Raw genomic sequence first — 23,087 nt, 5'->3', positions numbered from 1 at the left:
ATTAGAGCTGCATGACAGAAATACAAACATGTCAGTTACAGTGAAGTACAGCTGGATATGCAGTCAGTCAGTCAGTCAGTCACAAAAAACAAACTATTTTAATTTTCCTCTATGGGTCAATATAATGCAGATGAGGTCGGATGGCAGCCATCTTTTGCAAACAAGTGAATGAAATGAGTTGTGCACTTTATGTGAACTTTTTGTTTTCATTTTACTGAACATAAATACTTTTAAAGTTTTTTTTCTCCCTAATAACATAGCTTCATTTCATTCGATGAACTTTATTGTTGCTTTTCTTCTTTGTTTGGCTTCTCCCTTTTGGCTCAGGATCACCACAGCATAATCTGTATGGATCCACATGTTAATGTGGCACAAATTTTACGGCAGGTGCCTTTCTTGATACAGCTCCACATTGCAGGGAGAATGGTGACAAGTGGTACAAAATCAGCAGCTTTCTATTTTGGAAGCAAGTATACGCACCATAATAACATCAGTATTTTTGCTTTTAATGAACCTGTATATGTCGTGGACATGAACGAGCGAAGCTCTTCAGCATCTCATCATGTCGTTTAGGTCCTTCAGACCTTTTTTTGAGCAAATGCTTCAGGGGAGCTTTAGCGTGGCTAAAACCTTTCAGCTTCTTGGGGAGCTCTGCCCCCAGACCCCACTAATTACAGCCCTCTTAACCCACCTGCCACTTTAAGCATTTTTATGTAGATGAAAATGAATATTCATAGTTTTCAGCTAGTTGACAGTAGGGCTGTACAGTATGGCCAAATTATCATTTCTCAATATTGTCATATCAATATGATATACGATATGACAGCAACAGTGAAAATTAAACATTCTTAAACAAAACAGTAATAATACCACACTCATTTTGCACTCATCATAAGGTTAGGATACAGTGCCCTCCAAAAGTATTTGAACACTTGGTATTTCACACATTGTAATTTGTTAATGCTATTTCAAATACAAGAAATACAAAAAATATAAAAAATAAAAAATTCTAAAACTACCTTCCTCAAACTCAAACTGAAAGCAAATCTCTAAAACTTGATAAAACCTGTAAAAATCAGTTTTATCACCAGTTTTCTCCAGACAAGTCGGGGGATGGAAACATGAACATTTCCAAGTCACTGAATATGTCTTGGACTAAATTTACATCAATTATGAAGAAATTCAAACGTTTCTTTCACCAAAACATCAAATCTAGGCTTTCATCTCAAATGTACTTTCTGTCAAATTGTAGCTGAACTTTCAGGTCTTATTTTTAAGAAAATCCGCCTCTCCACACCTCATCAGGAAGGTGGATTTTATATTTTTAATTAATTTATATCAAGTTGTAGACATTTGCTTTCAGTGTGAGTTTAAGGAAGATCATTTTAGATTCAATTATTTATTTGTATTTGAAATTGCATAAACAAATTAAAATATGTGAAATGCCAAGTGTTCCAATACTTTTGAGTACAGTTGAGAAACACTCTGTAGGATGTGTATTTTTAAGTGAAATGCATCCATCATCCTGGTGTCACTCAGAGAACAAAATTAAGAGGTTATTTAATAAACAGCTGCCTGCTCATTTAAAAATCACTGGATACACACGCATATATAAGACAAACCGAATTAAAGGATAAATGTCACTTTTAACAACCTGGACCTCATTGCTGGGATAAAATACGGTCATTTAGTCACCAATATAAATTTGGTGTCATTATTAGTCCATGGTTCAAATGATGTGGTCAGTTCAAATCTGAGGAAAACATTTTTCTTCTTCTACTAAGGTGGATTAGAGTTTTTGTGGTACACAGCACCAACTACTGGACAGGAGGAACCTAGCAGTCAATGTGACTGATTTCAAAATGCAGCTCTTTTCAACCAGCTGTGCATTGCTGTGACATGTTAATCATCTGGGTCCAATCAGATTCCAGGGAAGTCCAGTGCAACAATGGCCTCTGCTCTAGCTCCACCCATGCTAAGAAGTGTTTAACATTTGACATTTCCTGTTTCACTGTGGACTCAAACTTTGGCACTTCCTGTTTCAATGTGAGCTTACCACTGAGTTCCCACGAGATTCCATGGGATCTCATCTGTCAGTCCAGGAAGTGTCAATCCAGGAAGTGTTTGACATTTGACATTTCGTGTTTCACTGTGGACTCAAAATTTGGCACTTAGTGTTTGGGACTCCCTGTACCATGAGCGACCTTTGCGCAGCTGTGCGGTGCTTTGCTCGTAATATGTTATAGAAGCTGAACCGCTTACTCTAAAGGTGACAGGTGGGCTGGAGCCTATACCAGTAATTGATAGGCCATGACTGGCGACAGCAAAATGCAATCTGCAGCCTCACCATGAGATAGTAAATGTTCTAAATGGACCGCATTTATATAGTGCTTTTCCATCTGCATCAGATGCTCAAAGCGCTTTACAATAATGCCTCAAATTCACCCCGATGTCAGGGTGCTGCCATACAAGTCGCTCTCTACATGCTGGGAGTAACTAGGGGATTGCCCAAGGGCCCTTCGTGATTTTCCAGTCAGGCTGGGATTTGAACCAAGGTGAATGTGAGGCATTATTTGTAAAGCGTTTTGAGCATCTGATGCAGATGGAAAAGGGCTATATAAATGCAGTCCATTTATCCTCTGGTCTCAAGCCCAATGCTTAATTACTAGACTATCACCTCCCCCACTGAGCTCCAATGTGTAAGGTTTCGATGGCACAAAACCTTACACATTGTAGCTTTAATTCAAACCCAATGTTTTGATGTTTTGAGCGCGACTGAATGTTTCCACCTGGTGGTTTGTTTGTATCAAATAGAATCAGATTACAATGAAAACACAACATTACATCTTTTTTTTTTTAAACACTGTGTTTCAGAGCAGAATGCTAATGAGTATAAACTATGTGAAAACCAAAAGTTGAGTTTTGAGCTGGATATCACATCATCAGATTCCACAGCCATGTTGTTAGTCCTTCCGGGGTGACCTGAGTAAAATTCTATCCACATGTGTAGAACTTTTGGGAAATGCAAGCAATGGTTTTGTCAGCTGCCTTCCAAACACACTGACAGGTGACATCACGCTGTGGTGGGTTACGAAAACCCACAAAGAACAACTGGAGGGGTTAGACAGTCACCCTTGTCACACTTGATTGAACGCATCCCAATGTGCCAGAATGCATGAGTGAAACACTGCAAAGAGAAAGAGATTCTGTGCTACACAGGACAAACAACAAAAGGAAACTTGTTTGAATTTCTTGAAGCTATTTGTTTTTCCGTCTCTTCTTTGCAGCACATCAGCAGCCGGCGTCACAAAGACCGAGCAGCAGGTAAACCAGCCAAACCCAAGTACAGCCCGTACAGCAAACCGCAGAAAGGCCAAGCCAAGCAGCCGGTGAGTCACGGCACAAGTCAGTCGTTGCATCAGCAGCAAAACTCCCCACGTCAACACAACTGACCCACAGCATTAGACACAGAAAAACAAGCAAAGCATTGTGTGACGTTTGATGTCTGAGACCGTCCTTGTCATTGTTTTCCTCTTCTAGATACTTAGGGGAAAAACCCTGTCGTGTCTGATGATTTGCAGACATTCATGCTGTTAAACGGTCACAAATTGTGCTTTACCGGAAACGCGTTAGCAGAGCTGGTAAAAAGGAGTTTTGCCAGTGACGCGTTAGTGGAGCCGGTAAAACGGATATTTGCGACTGTATAACAGCATGAACGTCCGCAAATCATCAGACACAAGGGGGTTATTCCCATTCTAATCCAATGCCATTGTTTGCATGTTTATTTTTCTGTAAATAATTCAGTCAGCGATGCTTACCGTGAGGCAGCGTCGCTCCAACAGCATGCGGAGTAATCCATCAAATGTGAATATCCATCAGCTGTGAAACAGTAATTCTGTGTCAGAATCCACATCAATGCTTTCCTATGGTAGCTTAAATTCACCCATTTTGGCGGCGGGGTCGGTATGCGACTTTCTCTGGCTCTCAGCTAACAAGCACCATTATGACATCTGCATAGCACCGCGATCAGCTGGTGTTCTGTCGAATTCTGTATCTCGAAAGTTCCGTGTCCCAACAATATTGCGCATGCATGCGCTGTTGTGCAGAGGGCTGCCCTGTCGACAGGAATGACATTAGGAACAACAGTCATGGCACAGAGTAATACATCAAAATCTGAAACGGTTGAATATTTTGCCACCATTACCCCGATATTATACAGTCTGAAATCACACACAAAATTGGATTAGAATGAATGTTTCCACAGTTTGGATGAAGTTTAGGTCTCTGCTAAACCTTAGTGCGTGCCATTATGTCTGTCTCTGTGTTCACTGAACAAACCCTGTAGAAATGAATGATGCCAGGAGTTCAACAATAAATTCATCTAAGATACATTTATAGAAAGATATCTCTCTAGAGATATACAACCCCTGGCAAAAATTATGGAATCACCGGCCTCGGAGGATGTTCATTCAGTTGTTTAATTTTGTAGAAAAAAAGCAGATCACAGACATGACACAAAACTAAAGTCATTTCAAATGGCAACTTTCTGGCTTTAAGAAACACTATAAGAAATCAGGAAAAAAAATTGTGGCAGTCAGTATCGGTTACTTTTTTAGACCAAGCAGAGGGAAAAAAATATGGAATCACTCAATTCTGAGGAAAAAATTATGGAATCATGAAAAACAAAAGAACGCTCCAACACATCACTAGTATTTTGTTGCACCACCTCTGGCTTTTATAACAGCTTGCAGTCTCTGAGGCATGGACTTAATGAGTGACAAACAGTACTCTTCATCAAGCTGGCTCCAACTTTCTCTGATTGCTGTTGCCAGATCAGCTTTGCAGGTTGGAGCCTTGTCATGGACCATTTTCTTCAACTTCCGCCAAAGATTTTCAATTGAATTAAGATCCGGACTATTTGCAGGCCATGACATTGACCCTATGTGTCTTTTTGCAAGGAATGTTTTCACAGTTTTTGCTCTATGCCAAGATGTATTATCATCTTGAAAAATGATTTCATCATCCCCAAACATCCTTTCAATTGACGGCATAAGAAAAGTGTCCAAAATATCAACGTAAACTTGTGCATTTATTGATGATGTAATGACAGCCATCTCCCCAGTGCCTTTACCTGACATGCAGCCCCATATCATCAATGACTGTGGAAATTTACATGTTCTCTTCAGGCAGTCATCTTTATAAATCTCATTGGAACGGCACCAAACAAAAGTTCCAGCATCATCACCTTGCCCAATGCAGATTCGAGATTCATCACTGAATATGACTTTCATTCAGTCATCCACAGTCCATGATTGCTTTTCCTTAGCCTATTGTAACCTTGTTTTTTTCTGTTTAGGTGTTAATGATGGCTTTCATTTAGCTTTTCTGTATGTAAATCCCATTTCCTTTAGGCGGTATCTTACAGTTCGGTCACAGACGTTGACTCCAGTTGCCTCCCATTCGTTCCTCATTTGTTTTGTTGTGCATTTTCGATTTTTGAGACATATTGCTTTAAGTTTTCTGTCTTGACGCTTTGATGTCTTCCTTGGTCTACCAGTATGTTTGCCTTTAACAACCTTCCCATGTTGTTTGTATTTGGTCCAGAGTTTAGACACAGCTGACTGCGAACAACCAACATCTTTTGCAACATTGCGTGATGATTTACCCTCTTTTAAGAGTTTGATAATCCTCTCCTTTGTTTCAATTGACATCTCTCGTGCTGGAGCCATGATTCATATCAGTCCACTTGGTGCAACAGCTCTCCAAGGTGTGATCACTCCTTTTTAGATGCAGACTAACGAGCAGATCTGATTTGATGCAGGTGTTAGTTTTGGGGATGCAAATTTACAGGGTGATTCCATAATTTATTCCTCAGAATTGAGTGAGTCTATATTTTTTTCCCTCTGCTCGGTCTAAAAAAGTAACCGTTACTGACTGCCACAATTAGTTTTCCTGATTTCTTATAGTGTTTCTTAAAGCCAGAAAGTTGCCATTTGAAATGACTTTAGTTTTGTGTCATGTCTGTGATGTGCTTTTTCTACAAAATTAAACAACTGAATGAACATCCTCTGAGGCCGGTGATTCCATAATTATTGCCAGGGGTTGTATTAATTGAATTCTTTGTTGAATTAATCTGATCTGGCTAGGGTTTGAACTAAGAATCTTCTGGTCTTAAGGCCACCGCTTAACCACTAGACCAAGTCTGTTAGAAAAGTATCGGACCTTTTTATTTTTTGCAAAAACCTGATGGATTTGAATCACGTGTGCTTGCATGAGCAAACCTTGAACCTTCGTGCGCAGGCGTGAACTTTTTCACGCCTGTCGATTGCATCATTTTCTGGTAAGCAGCCTTTGTGTGAGGTGTGTGTCGTGCGCTCAGCGTTTTTTCATTCCAAGGAAAAAGACAGAACGACTGGAGCAGCGCCGCATCAAATTTTGCCAGAAACTGGGCGACAGCCAGGTGGAAACCATTTGGATTACTCAGACGGCTTTCGGTGACGATCCTATGGGCATCACACAGATTAAGGAGCGGTACAACCGGTTTAAAGATGTCCGCACAACGGTGGAGAGCGCGCCATGCTCCGGTCGGCCATCAACACGCTGAAATGACCAGATCATTTCCAACGTGAACGCTGTGGTGATGCGGGACCATCATGTGACTATCCAAGAAATTGCAGAAGAGCTGGACATCAGCACTTTTTCGGCACATTCCACTGTGACAGAAGATTTGGCCATGAAAAGAGTGGCGGTGAAAATCATGTAGATGGCTTCGGCACGAAGCTGCCGACGGCGGAGCAAAAGCGCCTTTGTGTTGAAGTCTCACAGGACATGCTGTGACATGCCCACCTCTTCCACAATTTCTTGGATAGTCACAAGACTGAAAAGTCACTGAAAGCCGTCTGAATCATCCGAATAGTTTCCACCTGGCTGTCGCCCAGTTTCTGGCAAAATTTGATGCAGCGCTGCTCCAGTCGTTCCGTCTTTTTCCTTGAAATGAAAATCCGCCGAGCCCGCTGCGCACATCCCACATGAAGGCTGCTTACCAGGAAATGACGCAATCGACAGGCGTGAAAAAGTTCACGCATGCGCACGAAGGTTCAAGGTTTGCTCATGCAAACAAACGTGATTCAAATCCATCAGGTTTTTGAAAATAAATAAATAAATAAATAAAAATAAACAAAAATAAAAATAAAAATAAACACAACAATAATGAAAAGGACTGTGAGAAGGTTAGGAAGAGCATGAAGGTTGAAAGATGCTCGCTTTGGATTCTGGGACTTGCACTGCGTTATGGGATAAGAACTTCCTTCATGTTTAAAAGTAATTATTTGCAGTCTTGTATCTTTGATTTTTATTTATTTTATCTTGATTTTATTCAGATTTTTACTGAGCCAAATCAAATCTTTTTATGGTTATGATTCATCTCATAGTTTATACCCCCTTCACACTAGAGGCCGAATCGAAAATTCGGCCCACATTTTAGTAGTGTCGAGGTGCGAGGATGTCACACATCATTTTGAGAGCAGTCTAAACACTTGGGTCACCGCCTCAAATGTTTTGCACATGTGCAAAACAGTCGAGGTGCAGTTGAGGTGAAAAATATTGAACGACGACTGTCTATCAGACGACTGTCCTCCAGATTCCGCCTGATTCAGCTTGGTTCATTCTCATTCGTATGGGGCCCTTAAAAAGCTTTATGTAAGGATTTTCCGAAAGGTCAATGGAGAAAATGAATCAGATTTTTACTTCTGGAAAACGTGGGCATTCACTGTTGAGCTCAATGCTCTGCTGAAGCAAGTTGAATAAATGAAAACTTAGATCAAAATATATATGCCAATGGTATAATTTAAATATAATGTAATGCTCAAATACTCTCAGCCATATGAGCATAACAATAGGAAACAGAATGTGACCTTTTGACCATCTTAAAATAGGTCAAGGTTAGCCATCTTTGAAGTTGTCCAATGTCTGTGTCCCAAGAACATGTGGACCACACAAAAAGCAAGACATCTTTATATATATATATATATATATATATATATATATATATATATATATATATATATATATATATATATATATATATATATATATATATATATATGTGTGTGTGTGTGTGTGTGTTGTGTTGTTTGTTGTCCGGGGGTGGGTAGGTTGATGGCAGTAGGTCTGTGGGTGAGTGTGTGTATCTGTGTGTGTGTCCATGGGTGTTTACAGTACGTATGGCCCAGGGGAAGAAGCTGTTTGTCAGCCTGCTGGTGTGGGACTTTGTTGACCTGTAGCATCTCCCGGAGGGCAACAGGTCAAACAGGGGTAGGCAGGTTGTGAGGGGTCTCCTGTGATGGCCTTAGTTCTCCTCAAGCAGCAGGATGTTGCAATGTTTTCCAGGCTTTGGCAGAGGGCAGCCAATGGTCTTTGGAGCAGTGTTTGTGACCCTTTGCACTGCCTTCCTGTCCTCGGCTGTGGAGTCCACGTACCACACTCCCAGGCAGTATGTCAGTACGCTCTCCACTGAGGAGTGATAGAAGGACAGCAGCTGCTTCGTGCCCAGGTTGTTCTTCCTGAGGACACACAGGAAGTATAGCCACTGCTGAGCATTCTTAACCAGAGCCCTGATGTCAAAGGTCCAGGAGTGGTCTGCAGAGATGTGGATGTCCAGAAACCTGAAAGTGGTAGCAATTTCCACCTGTTCTCCATTTATGAGGAGGGAGAGGTGATCCTGCCTGTTTTTCCTGAAGTCCATGATGAGTTTTTTAGTCATAGTTCAAGGTCAGGTTGTTCTCTGAGCAACAGTTCCTCCACCTGGGCCCTGTACACTGTCTTGTCCCATTGCAGATGAGTCAAACCACTGGGTCAAAACCCATCTGTAGCAACTCTAATTGGTGTGTTCAAGTTCTCATCATGTCTCCATGGAAACACTTTGACCTCACCCCCCCCCCCCCCCAAAAAAAAATCTATAGTCTGATGATATGTGACATGAAAAGTCTGAGGAAGTTAACTCTCCTGTAACTAATTTAGTGCCACTATACTCTATGTCGCACTAAAGCACCAGCATCTCAGAATAAATCACTAGCGTCCCTTCATATGAGCTAAACGTGCACGCACAGTTGATCTGGCTGTGAAAAAAGGGAACAGAAAACCTTGGATTACAACACACACACACACACACCCCCAAATAGTTTTTTGCTTCATTGTGTGTGCAGGATGCCATTATGCCACAACATCTTTACATCAAAAATAGTTGTCTGCTATGAAGCCATTAAAGCTAACGGCGTACACTTTCACTTCTTATTCGTAACGCTTTTAAGACTATGTGCTTTAACAGACAGCTAAAACAGCAGCATCCCTGTCTGTGTCTAACTACATATGTACCTGATGGTATGATTTATTGACAAGCCATGAGGAGTGAATGCAGAAAAAGATAAGTGAGCCAAAATGTTCCATCTTCCAGAAGCTCTCACAAAATGGCATTCAGCACACCCACTGTTTGCCGAGACGAAGCACGGGGGGTTACCAGTGTGGGTGAAATGACTTTTTCTGAAACCCATCATTGACTGAGTTAACGGAGAGGAGCTTCTTTGATGAGCGGAGAGTAAAGAATGCTTCCCATAGGGTTACGAAGGCTCAGTCGGTGATTGATAACCCGTGACAACGGCTGCCATCCTGGTGCTGCGAAACCGGAGCTTTTCCATTACTGATACAGAAGATTAAGCCAGATAACTCGGCTGACCTTTTTACCCTATTAGTTAGTTTTTGGAGTCAGAACTTTTTTCTTTCAAATTAAATTATTTTATACAGATAAAAAGTTATGTTATTGCAGAACTACAAATTATTGCGGATAAACTGCCACGTTGTAGGATTTAACAGCTATAAAAGATGTGCATGTTAACGACTTCAATTTTCATGCCTTTAATGTTATCCAGTTAGTGTTCAGAAATAAATGTGACTTTTAAAAAGTGTCCAAATGCTAAAGTTGTAAGTCGTCACATACACTCAACAAAAATATAAACGCAACACTTTTGGTTTTGCTCCCATTTTGTATGAGATGAACTCAAAGATCTAAAACTTTTTCCACATACACAATATCACCATTTCCCTCAAATATTGTTCACAAACCAGTCTAAATCTGTGATAGTGAGCACTTCTCCTTTGCTGAGATAATCCATCCCACCTCACAGGTGTGCCATATCAAGATGCTGATTAGACACCATGATTAGTGCACAGGTGTGCCTTAGACAGTCCACAATAAAAGGCCACTCTGAAAGGTGCAGTTTTGTTTTATTGGGGGGGGATACCAGTCAGTATCTGGTGTGACCACCATTTGCCTCATGCAGTGCAACACATCTCCTTCGCATAGAGTTGATCAGGTTGTCAATTGTGGCCTGTGGAATGTTGGTCCACTCCTCTTCAATGGCTGTGTGAAGTTGCTGGATGCCGGCCATGCAAGAACTGGGACATTTTCAGCTTCCAAGAATTGTGTACAGATCCTTGCAACATGGGGCCGTGCATTATCCTGCTGCAACATGAGGTGATGTTCTTGGATGTATGGCACAACAATGGGCCTCAGGATCTCGTCACGGTATCTCTGTGCATTCAAAATGCCATCAATAAAATGCACCTGTGTTCTTCGTCCATAACAGATGCCTGCCCATACCATAACCCCACCGCCACCATGGGCCACTCAATCCACAACATTGACATCAGAAAACCGCTCACCCACACGACGCCACACGTGCTGTCTGCCATCTGCCCTGAACAGTGTGAACCGGGATTCATCCGTGAAGAGAACACCTCTCCAACGTGCCAAACACCAGCGAATGTGAGCATTTGCCCACTCAAGTCGGTTACAACGACGAACTGGAGTCAGGTCGAGACCCCGATGAGGACGACGAGCATGCAGATGAGCTTCCCTGAGACGGTTTCTGACAGTTTGTGCAGAAATTCTTTGGTTTTGGATTGTTTCAGCAGCTGTCCGAGTGGCTGGTCTCAGCATGTTCACCTCATCTTGGAGGTGAACATGCTGGATGTGGAGGTCCTGGGCTGGTGTGGTTACACGTGGTCTGCGGTTGTGAGGCTGGTTGGATGTACTGCCAAATTCTCTGAAACGACTTTGGAGACAGCTTATGGTAGAGAAATGAACATTCAATACATGAGCAACAGCTCTGGTTGACATTCCTGCTGTCAGCATGCCAATTGCACGCTCCCTCAAATCTTGTGACATCTGTGGCATTGTGCTGTGTGATAAAACTGCACCTTTCAGAGTGGCCTTTTATTGTGGGCAGTCTAAGGCACACCTGTGCACTAATCATGGTGTCTAATCAGCATCTTGATATGGCACACCTGTGAGGTGGGATGGATTATCTCAGCAAAGGAGAAGTGCTCACTATCACAGATTTAGACTGGTTTGTGAACAATATTTGAGGGAAATGGTGATATTGTGTATGTGGAAAAGGTTTTACATCTTTGAGTTCATCTCATACAAAATAGGAGCAAAACCAAAAGTGTTGCATTTATATTTTTGTTGAGTGTGTATGAAGGCGATAGCAGGTCCAGTGCTGTATACTGTTGGTTTGAAGCACTTTCAGCCTTTGGCATCTGTTTGATCTCCTGCAGAACTGCAAGGTCCACTTTCTTTTTGCTGTGGGGTAACTCTGCAGCAGCACAGTTGTCAGCCTCCACGTTTTGCCTTTTTTCATTTCACATGAGAAATTTCATTTTGCAAGATCAACCAGTTTAGTGATTCATTGTCGCTGTGCTGTCTGTAATGTGTCAAAGATTAAACAAGGCAGAGTGAGTTAAATCATGCCAAACACACTCTACCCAGTAAAAATTGATTTCTCAATCATACTGTGGATTAACCTGACTGAAATGTAAAACGTTTTCTCACAGAATCTATCCTCCTTTGATCTGTGCTTTGATTTGCAATCTGCTGTGACTCAAAGGGGATTCAGATTTGACACAGTCGTGCAGTCAGGTCCATATCTATTTGGACATCAACACAATTTTTTTCTCATTTTGCCTCTGTACACCAACAAAATGGAGTTAAAATTGACCAATCAAGACTTGTAATGCAGACTTTCAGCTTGACGTCAAGGCAACAAAAATACTGCATGAACCAGTTTGGAATTACAAGTATTTGTTGTGAAAGTGTAGTGACACGGACCCACAACAGGGGGCGCAAATGAACGGTCAATAGATGAGCCAAAAGGTAACAATTTAATGTTGTGAAACGTGCACAATGAACATACAGACAATCTCAGAATATAATTACAGTCAAATTACAAAGGTGACGTGTGGGCAGGCTCAAGGATAGAAGACGTCTGTCCTGAGAAGAGCCGGAACCACACGATTTCCGCCCCCACAGAACCTGGTGAATACTGGAGCCGCCAAGTCCCGAATTCCCAGGTGATCACCGTCCCCGACTGTCGGATCTGGTACTGCTGGCGAAGAACAAAGACAGTCAAGTGCGGGTGTGTGTACACCCAGTAACAACAGCGGTGGGAATGCCACCTCCACCTCTCACTCAATATGTTGCAGAGTACCGCAGTGATTCCTCAGGGGAAAAGAGTGCCGTCCTGCACTCACTCAGCCTCCACAGAAAAAGGAACCGGTACTCCTGCAAACACTCACAATATACAGATATATTGCAAAAGACACAAACGGCTGAGGATATTACCTCCAATGAAGTATGATATCTCGGGGATGAGGTGGAGATGACGTCTGGTCTTTATGGAGTGCGATGATGAAGAATGTGTGACAGCTGTCAGGAATTAATGAGTGACAGCTGTCACTCCCGGCTATGTCCGTGGCGGCAGCGCCCTCTCGTGCCTGAAGCCCGCACTTCAGGCAGGGCACCCTTTGGTGGTGGGCCAGCAGTACATCCTCTTCTGGCGGCCCACACAACAGTATTATGGTCATATGTATGTACAGTCCCTCCATTTTTAAAGTCTTTAAGTAATTGGACATTCAAAATATGATGATTATTTTTAACACAAATCATATTTTTGACACAAACCATGCATTCGCGAAGAGAAGCTAAGGGGAAAATTAATATTATTGTATGAGGCACAAAGAACCCAAAAGTAAAATGCTTGTAAACAGGTTCAAACATCTGAACGTTTACCTCACTAAATGTCATTCAATGTTTTAATACTCACATGTGTTTTTAAAACATTTTAGCTAGGCTTACCTTAACCTAGCCATCCTCCTCATTGCAATTCTGGGTGTCAGTTTAGGGTTAAAAATGACAGAATTGTGGTAAAGAACTTTCAGATGGCTGTCATTTTATTATAAATTGATTATCAATGGATCTTGAGTTTCTATACAGGATTTCTTTTTTTCACTGTGTGACTACTTGTGGGCAGCATGGTGGCTTGGTGGTTAGCACCATTGCCTCACAGCAAGAAGTTCATGGAATCGATGCCCGCCTGTGGCCTTTCTGTGTGGAGTTTGCATGCTCTCCCCATGTTTGTGTGGGTTCCCTCCAGGTGCTCTGGTTTCCTCCCACATCCAAAGACATGCAGGTTACGTGGATTGGAATCTTTAAATTGTCCGTAGGCATGTGTGAATGTGTTTGTTTGTCTATATGTGCAACAGACTAATTTCCTGTCCAGGGTGTACACCACTTCACACCCTATGACTGCTGGGATAGGCTCCAGCTCCCCATGACCCTTAATTGGAGTAAGTGGTTAAAGAGTGAGTGAATGAGTGGCTACTTGTTACTTTACAAAGCAAGGTATTTGTAATGATCCATAATAAATTAATTTTCAATACATTCTGTAATAGCTCAGCCATATTTGCACCTGTGTAGATATAATTCACTGATTTGAAATTCTAAAACCCTGGGGGGTTGTTGCTCCCCAGCTCCCCTTGCTAAAACCTCCTGTGTAAATGTGACTTTAGACTGACTCCACTCCAGCAAAACAGGTCACCCCTATATCAGCAGCTTCTTCCTCAGTGTACCTCATTGCAATGCACGTGCACAATGCAAATATACTTTGTACTTTGCATTGTCAGAGTAATTAAAACATGAACATGCATTGTGATAATGTTAAAACTTTGTGGCACTGCTGAATTGCTGACACTCTGCAGAAAACCTGGCACTCAGCATCTGTTCTCATCGTGTGCGTGTGTGTAGTTTGCTTTAATTACACTTCAAGTTCAGTGGGATGAACTGTGCACTGGTGCACTCCACCACAATGCATAAGAAAATTAAAATAGTAGTGAAAACAATTTTAGGTGATCAACCATGATACTTGGTAAATAATCTTTATGGATTCTTTCTTAGCCCTTTATGAAACAAGATAATGAGTCTGCTTTGAGCTGCACCTTTGCTGATGGAGGGTGAAGATAAAGTGGCAATTTTCTATTGTGCTGCAAACAAGTGCTCCATCATGAAATTGTTTTGTTCATTTACCCCCCCCCCCCCCCCAGTGTGAAATGTGGGGGAATATAGTCATCAACATGTCCGTCTGTTTCGCTTGTTAGCATGATATATCAAGAACCATGTGACCATGTCCACTTCTGCATCGTGATGCATCTGAAAGTTTATCCAATGTGTTTATAAATTATGCACATTATTTATTAGGCTAGATGGTTTTAAAAATTTATTTTGTACCACCTGTTACATGTCATAAATCATAGGCTCAATGGATGCCAGCCTTCTTTGCCCTTTATTCTGGGAATGCAGCATTCATCAATTTAGTTTCAGTGTTATGATACACAGAAGCAAAAATGACAAACTCTCTCTCTCCATATACTTATGTACATACCTGACTGGATAAGACCAGGCAATATTAGCTGAAAATATGGTTGCAATAGTCGTATTTCTGTATGCCTGTTTTCAAGCTTCATGTTTGAAGAGTCATTTGAATTTCAAACCATCAAACCCATGTTTGGATGTCTGCAGTCACACAGTGAAAATGACTAATGTGGATTTGATGGACATAAAAATACAATACATAGAGGGATCATAGATCATATAGCTGCAAGAAAGAGAAAACTGTACAAAAGTTTGAGGCACAAAGAACAGTCACAACTAATATTGAGTTATTTTATACAATTCAACATTATGTTGTTTATTAATGAAAAATCATGACACAATTATTAAAATCACCTTAATCTCACAGCATTTTCCTCTAGGTGCATAAATCTTCAGCGCAGTGATGTTTGTGAGCCCATGTTAAAGCAGAGTTTGTACCTGTGATGTCATATTTTCAAAGACTTCAGTGTGCGTTATCATTTGACTCGCAACTCTGAAAGTAACGACTGACTGTGTTTTGTCTTTGTCCAACAGATAAAGTTCTCCTTGTTTAAGGACAGACAGTCCCAGCCTCTGTCCACCCAGATCCTGCCTGCTCATCTGGCAGCAGTAGCTGCAGCTGCTGCCGCCATCAGAAACACTTTCACACACCGCACGAACCACGCCCCGACGTCTGCCTTCTTCCAGACACAGACCCTCCCTGCTGCATTGCTCCGCCCGGCCCCGGGGCCTGTCAGGACCTTTCACCCACCAGTCCTATTTGCCCCATACTGACCTGTCATACCCTCTTCTTCACCCAGACCACATGCAGGTGTAACGCCGGCGTGTATACTCCTTCTATGCATTTGGGATTGTGAAAATGTCCTTACAGAGATGAGACGTCCATACCCTCTCAGCCCGACTTATCTGGAACACAGAGCTTTCATTAAAGCTAAATCAGACCGATCTCTCACAGTGGATCTAACCCTGTGACGTGAATTCCACTGAAAGCCAGAGTGAGTCCACTTTGTCGCCCTGCAGCCCCCGGCTAACACCCCAACCTACCCCACACCTACATTGTTCTGCAATAATATATAAGACTAACCCTGTAAACTATGCAGTGTCATTATTTCATGATGCAAGGCACAGTTTGAGCTGAAACGGATAAGAATCTGGTCATTGTAAAGATTATGATCATTGGTTTAGTGGAGGTTACCGTCGCTCTGAAGTTAAGAGGGTGATACCGATCACGAGAGCTAGAACGGCCCTCCTCAGTTCCCGTTTGCACTTTAAGCCCCTCCTCTGTTGATGTCGTCATTAGATGGGTAGATTTTGTCAGAGTATGTGTCGTATTTGTGTATTTGTCCTTGCATAACCTTGTGTGTGAGCGTGCGTTTCTGCATGTGTGTACTTTTCCACACGAGTTTGTGTATTTGAGTGTATGTGTGAGTAAGAAGCTTTCCATCATCATCATCATACGTCATCCTAGCTGATATCCAGCACACATTGTCACCGGCGGTGTCTCGTTAGCCAAAGGGACCACAAAAACTTGTGTATATTACCTGTCAGTGTATAAAAGGTGAACAATTTCAAATAAAAGAGTCCTACTTTGTTAATGCTGGTGATTCTCTGTACCATGAGACGTTAATTTTCATTTCATTTCTTCACTTTGCTGACTAAGTAGTGCTTCACCACTTCCACATCATACTGAATCATGTCAGGCACTCTGACCTAAATGTGACGCCGTCTTTAATCTACCATGCATCAATCCTTCAAATATTTGAGATAAATTTGGGGTTTTAGCAGGATTATTTTAAAAGGCAATGAAACTTCACAAAATATAGGATGCACCATGTCAAAGTAAAATGTCAGATTGTTGCCTGAAATTTAAAAATAACATTCCATTTTGGGGCATAAATGTCAATGCTGTTATACCGTTAATACATACTAGTAATCTTCTGCTCCATCCCCCTAGAAGTGCTAATGTTTAAAAAAAAACTTGTTAAAATAGTTTGATATGTCCTGAAATAAATGGCATTCCATTTTGAAAAAAATCTGGGTGGAGTTGAGAGGACACTGCGTGCGCAACTTTTAGTCCAGTGAGTATTCTGACCTTTCTATGGTGATGAGTATTTATGTAATGAGGGAGGGTGTGGCCTAAAGTGATTAACACCTTATATGAAGATATTGTAGAAGTTGTGATGAATGAATGAGCCACATTTCAACCTTTTCGACAATACATCAGCGTGTCACTTGTCTCGTTAATTCCACATTTCTCCCCGTCATCACACAATTCACAGACCTTTTATAGTAGCCCATTAACCTCACAGGAGTTCTGACAGGAAATGAACCACAGGGGGCTGTATAGCAGGGATAAACATGGGTAATTACAGGACACATGTACATGAACTGTCAGAGACAGTTTGTAGTATGCGTAGCTGGAATACAGAGACCTTTGTATGTGCTTCACACAAGGCAGCATGTGACCATAACACAAATACACTTTGGCGAGACAGGAAAGAGCTTTACATGTACAGAACAGAGAACAAACAGAGGACACACTCTAACCCCCCGTGGCACCAGTGGCGACACTTTGGTATGGTGAATTATGTACAATACATGCTGAATGTCCGCTACAGTATGCACAATTATTAGGAACCTTTGTATTTCAGGAAAACAACAGACACCAAAAAATAAAAAATTGGAAATGCCTTTCAGAGGAATTAAAACACTCTTGAACTAGCTAAGATATCAGGCATGATTACCAAGCAATCAAACGTTTTGTTGCAAAACAGTCAACAGGGCTGCAAGAAACTGCAAAGGACATAAGAAGAATTAAATGTGATGCTACCAGGAACTCATTATCCATCAGTGCCAACATACTGCAGAACTGCAAACTACCAGAACAACAAGAAGTTCATTACTGAGAAACATGGCTAAGGTAAGGTAGGCTGAGACGTTACCACCACTGAACAAGACTCATAAACTGAAACATCAAGGTTAGGCCAAGAATTATCAGAAGAAAAAAATTTCAAAGGTTTAACAGGCAGATGAAATGAGGGACTCTTGATGGACCAGATTGACGGGCCTGTGGCTGGATCACTTAAGGACACACAGTGCCACTTTGAGTCAGACGCCAGCAAGGTGGAGGAGGGGTACTGCTATTCTTAAGGATGACCTTTCTACCTTTTCAGGTTTAAGATGAAAATCAACTCTCAAACCAACCCAATCTCACGGCAGTTCGTGGTGGCATTGCAAAAAGTACATTAATCTATGGGTTCGTGATGGGGGCATGGAAAGGGGTTGCTTTTCGTGATGGGGGCACAATTTCATTTCGTGACGGGCGCAGGGAATGTGGGCTTACAGGGGGGTATGGGGGGGTTATGGTTAGGTTTAGGGGAGGGGACACACTTGCGCTATGGTTATGGTTAGAGTTAAGAGAAGGGGGAGGATTATAAATAGCAAAATGAAAAAACTGTCACAAAAATGGGGTGCTTTTCATGACAGGGCACGGAAAAAAAAAAAAAAAAAAAAAAACGTGAGACTGGGCTACCCAAACCTAGTGCCAGTTTTTAGAAGATATTTTCTTCAAGCAGTGGTACAAGAAAAAGTCTGTATCATTTAAGAAGGCAAGGATTTTAATGAGGACAATGCGCCATCACATAAATCCAAGTGCTCTACTATTTGGCTAGCCAGCACAGGCCTCAAAGATGACAGAATGATGACAACATCTCCCCTTTCCTCACCCAATGTAAATTTTAGACTCTTAAACTCAAGATTTACAGTGAGGGAAAATGATATACCTCTGTGAACAGCATTTGGGAGGTGGTGGTTGCTGCTGTGCCAAACAGTGATCCTCAATAAATAAATAAATAAACAAACAGATTAAATGGATGGAAGGATCATCACAGTGACTGAAAAGAAGGGTGGCTATTTGTGTCACTGAATATTTTTGAAATGTCAGAATTATTTGTTAATTTTGAGTTGTGTATTTGTTATACCTACGATTATAAATAATAACTAGAAGCACTCAGAGAGCGCAAACCTCCACGAAGGCCATAGGGTCACTGATGTCACATGGAATACCCTTTGGCAAAGAGACTTATTCCACATTGTTTCACGCATCTACCATCATGTTTCAGATTCAAAGGTTAAACCCATATGGGCCTTTCACACTGAACACGACGGAAGCGTCAAAGGCGTCAAGAATCAGTCTAAAAAGCATTATTTTCAATGAGACGCGTTGCTTTTTAGAGGCGTCAGAAGCGTCGCATCAAAAGCCAAGCTAAAGCGACGCTTCTGACGAAAGCGCGCATTGCCGCTTGTCGGCAGGCTGATGCGGTCACAGTTCAACCCAATCCAACTTTCGACGCTCTGAGCTGTGATGTAGCTTTGCGCTGTCCAATAGGAACAACGCGTCGGGCCAAAACATGGGAGACTAGTGGCAGAAACCACTGATCTGTACAAAACAGATCGGTGCAGAAACCACTGATCTGTACAAAACAGAAACGTGTCACAGGACTGCTCACTTATAGAGCAGTTTTCTGAAGAAAAATCCTTGGAAATGTTTTTTGTTGTTGTTTGTTACCTCAAAATTTCTGATTACTGTTAAAAAGTTTAGAACACTTGCAATTAAAATAGCTAAATAAATCAAATGGTTAGAAACCTTTCATCTGTAAATTAAAACCACCTGTTATTTCAGATTAGATAATTTCTTGTTTAACATAAGGAACCGTGGACATTTATTTTCAGACAAATAAAATAACAAACCTGTGACATAAACCTTATGATGAATTTGTTTTATACGAGGTCTGTGAGAAAAGTGTCCGACCTTTTTATTTTTTTCAAAAACCATATGGATTTGAATCACGTGTGATTGCATCAGCCAAGCTTGAACCTTCGTGCGCATGCGTGAGTTTTTTCACGCCTGTCGGTTGCGTCATTCGCTTGTGAGCAGGCTTTGTGTGAGCACTGGTCCACCCCTCTCGTCGTTTTTTTATTGCGAATAAATGTCTGAACGATTTGGAGCTTTGCTGCATCAATTTTTTTCCAGTAACCGTGAGAGACCTCCAGGTGGACACCGTTCGGAAAATTATATGGCTTTCAGGGACAATTTTATGGGGATTACACAGATTAAGGAGTGATCCAGGCGGTTTAAAGACCGCCCACAACTGCTGAGAGCGCGCCGCGCTCCGAGCGCCGATCGACAGGCTCAAACAACCAGATCATTTCCAATGTGAAGGCTTTGTTGATCCGGGACGTCGTCTGACTTTCACAAAAAGGCAGAAGGTGTGGACATCAGCACTTTTTCGGCACATTCCACTGTTACAGGAGTTTTTTTCATGAAAAGAAAAGCGGAGGGATGCGCCACGGAGCCGTTCATTACGCGGCACAAAACCACCTCTGTGTTGGTCTCTCAGGACGCCTTTCAGACGGCTGTCGGTTGCTTTTCAGTCATGTGATTATCCGAGAAATTGAGCATGAGCTGGACATGCCCCAACATGTCCTGTGAGGCTTCATCACGGCGTTGCTTTGCGCCATGCGGCTCCACCGTGACACGCGGAACTCCGCTCCTCTTTCCATGACAAAAACTCCTGTAACAGTGGAATGTGCCGTTCATTTCTAAACTGGACGCTGTCTTGATCCGGTATGTCGTCTGACTAGCACAGGAATTGTGAAAAGACGTGGACATCAGCACTTTTTCAGTACATTGAGACAGACATGCGGAAGAGTTCCGCGCGTCGTGGTGGAGCCGCATGGCGCAAAGCAACGCCGTGATGAAGCCTCACAGGACATGTTGGGGCATGTCCAGCTCATGCTCAATTTCTCGAATAATCACACAACTGAAAAGCAACCGACAGCCGTCTGAAAGCCGTCCTGAGAGACCAACCAACACGGAGGTGGTTTTGTACCGCGTAATGAACGGCTCCGTGGCGCGTCCCTCCGCTTTTCTTTCCATGAAAAAAAATCCTGTAACAGTGGAATGTGCCGAAAAAGTGCTGATGTCCATGCCTTCTGCCTTTTTGTGAAAGTCAGACGACGTCCCGGATCAACAAAGCCTTCACGTTGGAAATGATCTGGTTGTTTAAGCCTGTCGATCGGCGCTCGGAGCGCGGCGCGCTCTCAGCAGTTGTGGGCGGTCTTTAAACCGTCTGGATCACTCCTTAATCTGTGTAATCCCCATAAAATCGTCCCTGAAAGCCATCTGAATTTTCCGAACGGTGTCCACCTGGAGGTCTCTCACAGTTTCTGGAAAAAAACTGATGCAGCAAAGCTCCAAATCGTTCAGACATTTATTCGCAATAAAAAAACGACGAGAGGGGTGGACCAGTGCTCACACAAAGCCTGCTCACAGGCGAATGATGCAACCGACAGGCGTGAAAAAACTCACGCATGCGCACGAAGGTTCAAGCTTGGCTGATGCAATCACACGTGATTCAAATCCATATGGTTTTTTAAAAAAATAAAAAGGTCGGATACGTTTCTCACAGACCTCGTATAGTCATTTCAACTTGTAATTACATCAAAATATGTAATTGCCTTTAATGGTGTTATCTGGACAGTCATTTCTAAAATATGAATTTGAGCACAATAAGTGGAGAGCTTCTACCTGTGCAAATGTCTTTTGACTTTGATTTCGTGGACATTTTTAATGATCCGTTCATTTATTGTTAAAATATAAAATGAAACAGCTTTTTTTAAAAAATAATAAAATAGTTGCTGTTGAAAGAGCCTTTTATGTAGAAGCAGGTGATGTTATGCTGGATTCTCTGGACCAAATGAAGGACTCTTCTGCAGCTTTGAACTCTGGTGGTATTGCTGAAGATACTTTTCTCCTATTTTGAAGAGCTGTTTTGTTTCATTTGGTATTTTGAAGCTGTCTTCTTCTGACTGGACTTCATGGTGTTCAGCTCATCAATGGAAGTTTTTGAAGTGCATCTGTATTTAGGTTGTCTGCACAGCAAATGTTCCTGACTGAGACAAATAAAAAACATGTCTTAAAATATAAAGCAACACTAAACAGTTTATATATAAAAAAAGAAAAAAAAGGAAAAAAAGACAAAAAAAAAAAAAAAAACGCCCGAAAAAAAAGTTATTTAAAGTTGAGCTTTTGTAGACTCCGAAAAAAGCTGTAGCTTTATTTGGTAAAAATAAAAAAGACTGAACCATTTACAAATTAAAGCATTCACTCAGATCAACTGTGCTAAAAAGCTAAGCTAACGTTAGCCAATCATTAAACCTTCACAGCAGTGCAGTCAACGTCACATTTTATTTTTATATTATTCTCACCTCAATAAAGCTGCAGAACTGAGTGGGTTTGCTCCATCCCCCCGGCTGCCTGCCTCGATCTGACAAGGGATGATGCCTGAAGGTCAGCTTCTCCATGCAGGTCGGCCCGCTGTCACGGTTCGGTCGATATCCCACAAAATCGTCAGTCCTCCCTCGGTCAGCGTCACTCCGAAAAGTAGCTGAAAAAAACTTCTCCCAGCAGGGTGATGGGAGAATCGTTCTAGTGCTGTTTTTTTAAAGCTTTTGTTTTGTGGTTCAGGCGACACAAATTCAAGATGGCGATCGCTGAACTTTTTTCAGGTTGTGGCAACAGCCAGCCCCCTTGCTGCTTCCGAAGCAAAGCGTCTGACGTCACAATGCGTTGGGAAGTTTTGACGCTTTGCGCTGAAGCATTCAATGCGAAAGGCCCATTAAGCCGCGTTCACACCAGACATGACGCAACACCACAAATTCGCGTCCGTCGCGTGACGCGCCACCATTGCCCGGTGTATCGCTCTGCTTTCACTGTGAAAATTCACCCCAATGCATCATCAAATAGGAGGACCTTCCATTCCGCTCGCCATCAAATCAACATGGCGGACCTTGATCACACGGAGCAAGTTGCTGTGCTCTATTTGTTGTGGAAAGCTGACAAACATTGCCAGCGGCGCAGTCCCTGGGTTCACAACATCCTCATGAGACGTTGCCAACCCGGGGAGTATCATTATTTGCTGCAGGAGCTGCATCTGGATGATGGCCGCTTTCAGCGGTCCTTCCGCCTCTGCAGGACCCAGTTTGAGGACCTTTTGTCCCGTTCGCGCGCGCACATGTGAACAATTTAAATAAAAAACTGTCCGCTGCCACGTATTTATAAACCAGTCACCATTTGTTTTATTATACATCTGTGTAGTTAATAAATAAAATAATCTTCACGGATGATTCGCTCGCGTGCGCACGTGAAAAAAACTGTCCGCTGCCGCTGCTGCGGGGCTGCTGCTCGCTCTTCCCCCATAAACTCTGTCATAATTGTGAAATAAAGGACAAAAGGGACATAAGTCCTGCTCACAGTCTCGCTACC

General features: G+C 42.2%; 1 protein-coding gene across 1 annotated transcript in view; it reads left to right on the top strand.

Annotated features, from left to right (window-relative positions):
• Nucleotides 1-16,372, top strand: part of znf385d (zinc finger protein 385D) — a 375,991-nt gene extending 359,619 nt beyond the window's left edge. The window contains exons 7-8 of the mRNA XM_034174297.1: nt 3,288-3,389; nt 15,296-16,372. Coding sequence (XP_034030188.1) covers nt 3,288-3,389; nt 15,296-15,535 — 342 coding nt within the window. The 3' untranslated portion in view covers nt 15,536-16,372. The remainder of the gene's footprint in view (nt 1-3,287; nt 3,390-15,295) is intronic.
• The last annotated feature ends 6,715 nt before the right edge of the window (nt 16,373-23,087 follow it).

The sequence above is a fragment of the Thalassophryne amazonica genome, chromosome 7 (assembly GCF_902500255.1).
Source record: "Thalassophryne amazonica chromosome 7, fThaAma1.1, whole genome shotgun sequence".
Classification (NCBI taxonomy): domain Eukaryota; kingdom Metazoa; phylum Chordata; class Actinopteri; order Batrachoidiformes; family Batrachoididae; genus Thalassophryne; species Thalassophryne amazonica.
This window is presented reverse-complemented; position numbering and strand designations above follow the sequence as displayed.